The sequence below is a fragment of the Populus euphratica genome, unplaced genomic scaffold (genome assembly GCF_000495115.2).
Source record: "Populus euphratica unplaced genomic scaffold, PopEup_1.0 scaffold1097.1, whole genome shotgun sequence".
Classification (NCBI taxonomy): Eukaryota; Viridiplantae; Streptophyta; class Magnoliopsida; order Malpighiales; family Salicaceae; genus Populus; species Populus euphratica.
Window position 1 is genome coordinate 56,191 of NW_011500956.1, and position 8,848 is coordinate 65,038.

General features: G+C 35.9%; 1 protein-coding gene across 3 annotated transcripts; it reads right to left on the minus strand.

The window, feature by feature from the left end:
• Positions 1 to 628: 628 nt before the first annotated feature.
• LOC105116905 (protein tesmin/TSO1-like CXC 5) lies at positions 629 to 8,812 on the minus strand. Of its 3 annotated transcripts, XM_011014406.1 has the most exons (9): positions 8,287 to 8,812; positions 7,445 to 7,552; positions 6,701 to 6,878; positions 5,542 to 5,901; positions 5,114 to 5,217; positions 4,940 to 5,034; positions 2,833 to 3,252; positions 1,769 to 2,053; positions 629 to 939 (listed from the first exon to the last, which is right to left on the minus strand). In XM_011014406.1, the coding sequence occupies exons 1-8, from the start codon at positions 8,538 to 8,540 to the stop codon at positions 1,809 to 1,811; spliced, it is 1,764 nt and encodes a 587-aa protein (XP_011012708.1). In that variant the 5' UTR covers positions 8,541 to 8,812; the 3' UTR covers positions 629 to 939; positions 1,769 to 1,808. The 3 variants fall into 3 exon arrangements, with proteins under 3 accessions (XP_011012708.1, XP_011012707.1, XP_011012709.1); XM_011014405.1 differs by lacking the exon at positions 629 to 939 and having other exon boundaries at positions 1,413 to 2,053; XM_011014407.1 differs by lacking the exons at positions 629 to 939; positions 8,287 to 8,812 and adding an exon at positions 7,837 to 8,197 and having other exon boundaries at positions 1,413 to 2,053.
• Between the last annotated feature and the right edge of the window lie 36 nt (positions 8,813 to 8,848).

Sequence of the window (8,848 nt, forward strand, 5' to 3'; positions counted from 1 at the left end):
AAATTATTTAATTTATTTAATTATAATTATAATTTATATTTAGATCAACATATTAGAAACCTAATAAGTCATACACATTAAAAACCATTAATTAGAAATTAATTCTAATTAAACTAAGATTATTTAATTAAGTATAACTTAATTAAAATATATTTTAGAAATTAAATACTAGAATATAATTAATATAAAGATTATATTTCTAAATCTAGAAAAATCAAGTAGGAACTTGATTAGGTTGATTTCTAAAATTATCCTAAATTAATATATAAATATTATTCAAAAAGCAAATTGATATTTTATCAATTATAAAGCTTCTCAAATTTTCCTATAAATAGTAAATTATACCTTTTATTTAGTGTAGTTATCTGTTAGATAAAAAAAACCTATGTAAACATAATATTAAAACTAACACTCTAAACATAACAATCTTTCTTTTTTATATAGAGATTTATGAGATTTTTTACGGATAGTTCATGTGAATTATCATTAAAAACTAAACAATTAAACAGCTTGTAATTTACAACAATCCAATCTTTAAAAAATTATTTAAAACTAAAAAAAATTATATCTTTAAATAATAAATTTCTAAACTCTAGATTTATCAGATTTTAGAAACTACCGTATAACTTTATTTTTTAGTTTTCACTGCTTGTATAATATTCAAAAAAAAACTAACTTCACAAAAAGTGTAGTCCATCTAATTTTAATGCACCACTATACTCCTCACCATCGGCCCTCTTGAAATGTTCATCTCTTTCAACCTTCTCTTTCTCCATCTACATTTTTGCAACATTCGACTTGTTTTGGTTATGCTGAGAAGGTGCATCAGGGTTTTAGGCCAAATGGGTCAAAATCTCCTCTTTTTTCACGGTATAACTGTCTGACTTTGAAGACCACATTAATGATCAATTCCTTGATTCCATCTCGTCTACATATCAGCTGTTGCCAAAAGTAAAATCACATACGGGAAACAACCTACTGGTAATGTAGGCATAAAAGGCCACAAACTAAGGGCTATTTATTTTTCAAACATATCAAAAGCAACCAGAAAGTTTAGTAACATTTCCCTTGCCTATTTTTAGAAGTCAAATTCGAAACCAGAAACAGAAAGCTTATTGGTTTTTTTTTTTAATAAAGACATGAAAAGCCAACAGTCCATTGTCGAAATACCTCAAAACCAAAGTGGTTGACAAAAATGATAACAATGAATTCATAAGCTTGATTGTATTCAAACCCAATCAAGTACTCTGTTTCCAGAAACTGCGAAGGATACCAAACCCCTTACTTTTTGACGAAGGCAACCCCATCCTATGAAAATAACCAGTATTGAATGTAGAATCTAGACTGCAGAGACAATCAGCAAGTGGGAACAGGATCACTACACTAACAGGAAAAAATGTTTCTGCTTTTAGTTCAAGGATCAAACTTGAAATTTCATATTCCATTAAAAATTATAAATTTGCTCTTTGCTTTCAACAACGTAAATAGAACAAGAAAATCCCTAGTATCTAAAGATACAATCTATGATGGTAACTGCAAGTAATCATAGAAACCATATCCTGTGCATTTGTAAGGCTCAGCAACTTATACCACTGGATTTGAATTATGGTTGAAACAGAAACACTACTATGTAATATATTAATTACGAGGGCAATAAATCCAATCCTGGTCAGTTCCAACAACCAGGCCCAAATACTACCTAGAGACTGCATCAGCATTGAAGTCAGAATGAGCATTGTAGTAGTATTGCAGAGGTTCTGTAGCGTACCTTGGGCCAGTCTTCAGAGCTAAAATGTCTACATTTCTTTTCAAGACTTCAGCTTTTTATCTCCATTTTGTGGGAGGCTAGGAATTTTTTTAAGATCACTGCTAGAGGTGGCAACTATAGAAGTAACCATCTGGGGTGGTTTGGCAGTTGCTGGAACTTTAACAACCCCATTGCTAAAGGGTCCCTGTTGACTCCCTGTTCGAGTTCTGGTATTTGCTAAACCTGTGCTGGGTGGACCTTTTTCATTCCCCAGCTCAGTTCTGGCTAATGATGAACACTTCGTTTCTGTTTAAATTTCACAATATTTGAAGCAATTAAAAGATATAATTCACTAATTATAAGAACATAGATCACAACTATGAATTTGAAATTCATGGCACCTTACAGTGGTGCAGCTAAAGACAACCCTTGTAATCAGAAAGCCCAAACCATCACAATTGACTAACGGAAAAGGTAAGTTACATAACATGTGGCATATGTAATTACAAGCTGATTGCAGTTAATGGCACATCCACAGGGGTAAACCCTAAAGGCAAGTTACATAACTAGTAGCATATGTAATTACAGTAGCTGATTGTAGTTAATTGCACATCCACAGGAGTACACCCTAAAGGTTTGACCTTCCAACTCCAACTATGGAGGTCCTGAGTTCAAAACTTCAAAGCCAATGGAGAACATGTGTATGGTTTAAGGGGTGGAAAAGGGCTATTCCTATTGGAACCCTAGGCCCAATGCTCCTCCTAATGTAAGAAACAAATTCTAGCAAATGCAACTTTCTGATTGCAAAGAGGCTATTTGTCTTTTGGACACTATGAGAAAACAAGTATCTATAACTTCCATTAAGGTGATATATTTTCAAATTTAACAAAGTAACAATAAGAATTAAAAAGTAATGTTTATTTTGGAGAAATGTTTGATAAAATAGACAACTTAGCAATATGTATTAGGACATACTAGTTTCTTGTCATTAAACGTGAATATATCATCTAAAAATTCTAGACCTAGCATTTCCCTTTTCTAGAGCCATTAGTGTGTACAAATTTGGCAAAAGGAGAGGAACTTGCCTTTTATTTCCCCGAATGTGATGAGCCTATTAAGGCAATCTCGAAACTTCGTTAAAACAATTCTTTCTTGCTCTGCATGAGCCTCTGCCATGCCTTGTCCACAAGGCAGCTGTGAAGAAGTGTTGCAGCCATGGCCCATCAACCCATTGGGGGAAGCAGCAGCCATAAAGATTGTATCTTGTTCATCGCACATCAATGCCAAAGTCCCAGGAGACATTGGCCTTCCTTTTGGCATATCAACACCATCTAAGCTGGAATCGTCGAGGCCTCCTTCATTAGCATGGTTTGCACTCGAACAATCATTAGAAACAATTTTATCAGCATCAAATTCCTTCTGGCTCTGCAACCTTTCTTGGGTAGATGAAGCAAGAAAAGTGTCTCTTTGATCTTCTACTTGCTTTTTCATTGAATTTCTTTGGTCTGGACATACAAGAATTTCAAAGGAAAGCCCAATCATTAGATATTGGTTCAGTGCTCACATTTCTTGTTTCATAACATGTCAACATTCTCAAAGATCACCCATTTGTCAGACCAGCTATAGCTCTGCACAATTCAGTGTTTATTTTTCAAGAATAGAATAAGGCTACAGAGCATTAACATATTTACAATGGACAAGTAGTTGCACTTTTTTGTATATCTAATTAGTTAGGAGTGCTTGGTTTACCATAAAAAATTTGCAAATAGTAACAAATATGAAGCTGACTGCTTCTCACATGGTGGAGGAAATGTAATAAACTACATCAAGTCCCAGCCCCTCCTGTAGCAAACCAACTTTTTGAAAATCTCAGACATAGAGGTTTAACAAGCTAACCCTGGGAACATAGCTCAAAAATATGAGCAGTAGCAAACCAAACTGGACACAGAAATCACAGATAATCCAGTCAGTTTTGAAAATACACATTCAGAAGAAAGTTGCCGGCTTGAAAAGAGCAGAATATTAAGGACAGGGAAAAGAAAATATAAAAAAGTGCAGACATGCATGGCCACAAGCATCTCATAAAACTTTTGGAGACCAAGAAGGGATGGAGCATGGGAACAGAACACTTGTCACATGGAGTATTGAGTGGAAAGCAGACATGGAAGATATCTTCTGTTGCAGGTGAATAATGGAGCAACCTGCACGAGAATTTGTTGGGGGGGTGTTGACAGCTTTGAAGCATGATCTGGGAAATTCTATCGCTGACTTGCTAGAGAAGGGTCAGAAAGCTGAATGCATGCAGCTCAGCCAAACTAAGGGATACACTTGTTAGAACAAGTCAGCAGTTGGAAAATATAATCAAGATTTCTAATAAATAAAGCATGGAAAACAAATTTGAGCTATTCTGATACTCAAATCAAAGGAAGATCATGCAAATGAACAAAGGCAATATAAAGCATAAAAGTACATGTTGTACTTAAACATTCTGAACCAGTGGCTTGAATATGTTGAAGCTGTTTGTGGTAGCTTGCTTAACAGGGGATCAGCTAGTTCTACTGCGACTGCTTCTGCAATTAGGAGCTGGTGTGTTCCTGCTCAAGGTTTTTCCATTTGTAAGGTGAATGCCTCTTGGAATAATCAGTCACCCAGTGGTTGTTTGGGAATGGTTTTGCATGATAGTCAAGGCTCTTTTGTAGCTGTGGACCTACTTTCTGCAAGTGTGTTTCTTCTAATCCAAAGATTATGGAGGCTTTAGCTATTAAGGAAGCTCTTTCCTGGTTAATAGAAAAGGGTTGGCATGATATGGTAATTGAGTGCAATTGTTTGGATCTCATAAAGGAAATTAATCATGATGGACCAGTCTCGTGGGATATAGAGCTCATAGTTTTTTGCATACATCTCAGGCAGCTGGTTGGTGTTTCTGGGTGCTACCATGATTATAGAACTGGAAATAAAGCAGCTCACATCATTGCTAAGCTAGTGATTCAAGACACAAATGTTAGGGAAATTTTCAATAATCCACTTCCAAGTAATTATACTGTCCTTTTGGAGGATTTGCAATGCCTTTGTATATTTGTTGTACCAGTTAATTTTTCAAGAAATGAAAATTCTATCATTGTTTTTTATAAAGTAAAAAAAAAACATTCTGAACGAGTAAAAACAATTTAACATATATGAGCATTATTACACCTGAAAGCGTCTTGGCAGCTTCTCCTGACAGAACCACTAAAACTGAGCAAAGTTCTTTTAAGTCCTGTGATTGGATAATGTCTGCCAAGAGAGACCTGCAATCATGACATGAAAGTTAGTTTTTTGAACACAAATATTGGTAATGTTTTCATGAAGACAAGCCAGCCACTATACCTGTATGTGATTTTTGATGAGCCCAATGTTGTAGTGTTACCAGCTCGAGCAACAGGATTATAAGGCAATGGAGAGGAGGGCGCAGCAGGCCTGATGTGGCTAGCCTGCGAATGCAAAAAACACAAAGTAACACTGTCATGTGCTATAGACCAGTACCCAAATATGATGATTCAGTACCAAACCAAAGGATCCTACAAATAGCAATAAGGATGTAATTTGCAAACTTGAACTGCAACTCAGGGACAGAAGAAGCTAGTTTTATGATTATGTCTATCTTCTTCTTCCCGGTTCGTCTCTATAAACTAATGGCTTGTTCTATGCATCGAATTGTAAACTGCTTAGATTAGGTAACTTTTACAAAATCATCATTGCATATAAAAAGTTCTCTTCGATACAGAATTAACCAAATATGCTATGAGGACATTTACCTGTTGAAAATGTCCAAGCCTGTGAAATGACGGATCCTTGACTGTCTGCCCAAAGAAAAGCTCCTGACCTTTTCTCTTCCTAGATACAGGCAGGGAAGCATAGCCAGAAGATCCAATAGCCCCAGTTATTGCAGCATTTGCAGCCTGTTGAATATATGCCATGTTGTTGCCATGGTCACCATGAAAGAGTGCCTGTCTCTCTTCACTTCCTTCAAAGTTCTTGCAGTCCATGCATTTACAATTTTCAGAACAAAGAATGTTTGCTTGGAAACATTCACAGTACTTTTTGAGACATCCAGATTTTTTGCAGTGACATCCCTTATTGTGCTTTACAAACACCAATCCTTCCCCAGTCTCTTCCTGCAATTGTTTCCAACCATTTCATATGATGGCCAACAACACCTCCAATGAATTCTAAACAAAGGTACTTCATTTAAATTCAACAATAACAAGCAATGAGTTTTTACCTATGCATCTATCATAATGGTGTTCTGTAATTTTCTTAATGAATAAATTCCACATAAATGAAGCAAACGCCACATTAAAAAGTTCGGCACATGAGGATTTATTTCAGTGAAAAATTCAAAGGGAAAAGGTTTGATATCTACTGAATATTTTGATAGATGAAGTTCTATTAATAATGAAAATGAGCAGAATAACAAAATAAAGAAACATCATCCATCAATGAAAGGATGGAAAACAAAGAGAACTAGAGTATAAGAACCCTCCGACAATGAACCCTCGAATATGATTCCACTGTCTAGGACAAAATTATTTGGCAATTTCATACTGAAAATGGCATTCAAGACAAAAAGGAAATAATAAAAGGATTGTCAATTTTTTTATTGTTGCAAATTATGTCACATCTCAAGTAGTGCAACACTTTCATGCACAAAGCAAAAGATAAAAAGACAACCACCACTCAAAACCTTCACAATCAAAGATAAAATGTAACTATAGCTTCAGATACAAAATATCTCATTTAAATTACATCAAAAAATGGAAAATAGATACAGGGGTATCCTGGCTCCTGTTCCAACAAGAAATGAGGAAAAGCAAAGACAAAGGAATGGCTATATATGATAAAGGCTCCCATTTGAAATAAATATTTGGTTAATAAACTTCATAAAAGCATTCAGCTGAAAAGTAGCCTATGTACCCGACTATCCCGTGTTCCATGTGGGCTGCTTGCAATTTTTGGCCTGAATGCATTTGGATTGCGCTCCAGAGTTGCTTCGACAGCTTCTCGCCTGGCAGCCTCATTTTCAACATTGTTATAACAATTAACGCAATTGCACCCATCACAGTATGTTCCAGAGGCAAAGCACTCACAATAACTGCTCAGGACATGAAAAAATTATATATCAGTAAATATCTTGAGCCAGTCAGTGCAGTACAAGAATTGACATAATATCGTTACCAGAAAGCCAGGAAAGTTAGCAAACTCAAAATCTATTAAACAGAAATTGCTAGGGTATCATGTGACTGAAGCACAGAAAGCAGGCCCCATAATTTAAAAATGATTCAAGCAAGCTGCCTGGGTGTTGTTCTAGGCAATATTTCTACATTTATGAAAATCATTTCACGCATAAAGCATGAGATGAGTAGTACCAGACCTCCAGTGTTGCACTTAAATGTGTACTTTCTGGATATAAGAATGGAAAACGAGTTCAAAATTGTTTCTTTTTCTGTTGAAATAAGACTCTATAACAAGTTGACACCTGTTTTTCAAATTCTTAAATAGAAAAGCAAGCGAGCAGTAAATGCCACGACCAAATTAAGTAGTACCAAGATATATTTGATTTAAATTTCATCGGAAAAGAAAACAGCAATACATTGACTCTAAAGCAGAACCGAAAATCATCCCATGGAAGAAACATTAATAAGATGATGATGTACATACAGCTTTAAGCACCGAGAGTGTTTACAGTTGCACTGTTTTTGCTTCTTCGGAGTGCCATCTTTCAATTCAGCATTCAGTCTTGGTCTTGATTTTGGTGATTCTGGTTTCCTGGATATAAGGAGAAAAAAGAAATGAAATGAGCAGTCTTAGACTCTTAGGAAAGAAATAATGGATGAAAGAATGAAAGAAAGTTATAATGGAAAACGAATTGCGTGTCTTGATCAATGGTAGCAAAGTAACTGTGTGTCTGTATCTACCAAATCTTCTCTCAACTTCATTTTCAGAGCATTTATTCACTAAAGGCATCTAATTTGAAAAGGTATGGACCTGTATACACAGAAATATCTTCACCGATAGAAAAAAGAAAAATAAATGCAATAGCAAGGAATCACATTTACAAGAATGTTTCATTTCTTTCGCTACTCAATGGGCGGGGGCGAATAGATTTCCTTTGTTATAATCTAATTCGAAGATGACCTCAACAAAACATCAGGCCCATCATCCCTGGATCAAAGAAAACTAAGCAAACTCTCTTTGGAAAAAAAAAAATTAAAAACTGCACCTCTGCAAAAAATAAAAAGGAAATTTAGAATTAATGAGAGAAAGAGCAGTGACAAGAACCCTCAAAAATTCGCAAAGATGACAACTTTGCAACTCCAAAATCAAAACTTCCAAACAAAAACTCCAATCAAGCCCACAAAATGGTAAATTTCCCATTTGTTTGACATCAATTCTTCCAAATGAAAACTTGCAAGATTCAGTAATTTACCCAGTAAAATCCACATATACAATCTCACAAGGCAGTTTTTTTTTTTTTTCAAAAATATCAAACTTTAACTCACACAGCCCTCGCTGCTGGCTGCTGTTGCGTTGCCCCTGGAATCGAAACCACCTGTGGTTGCGGTTGTGGGTGAGGCTGCGGCAGCGGTTGGCACTGCGCGGACGCCGGGGTAACCACCACAGGCGATGGCTGCAATTCAGGAAGGACACCCTGTGTGAAATCTAGCTGTCTGGCTAGCTTTTTGGCCGGAAAATCTGCAGTCTCCGATTGCTGCAACTTTTTTGGAGGGAATTCGCTTCCCTCACTTTCCCCCATCTATTTTCAAAATAATCTCCAAATCACCCCTGCCCGGATTCTTTACAAGTACATAAATAATAATGAGTTTCCCTCTCAATAATTACACAAACTCGTCCCCAATTCTCAAACCTTCAGATCCAGAAAATGAACATAAATCATCCAACACACACAATTACTCACCAAATGAGCGACTAATGAGCTCAAACAAAAATCGAAGAAGGAAAAAAAAAATTACAAACAACTTTGATCCAGAAAACGAAGAGAGATAGAGAGAAAAGGACTGTAGGGTAGCAAAAGGGGGGGGGGGGGGGGGGTTTTTTTTGTAA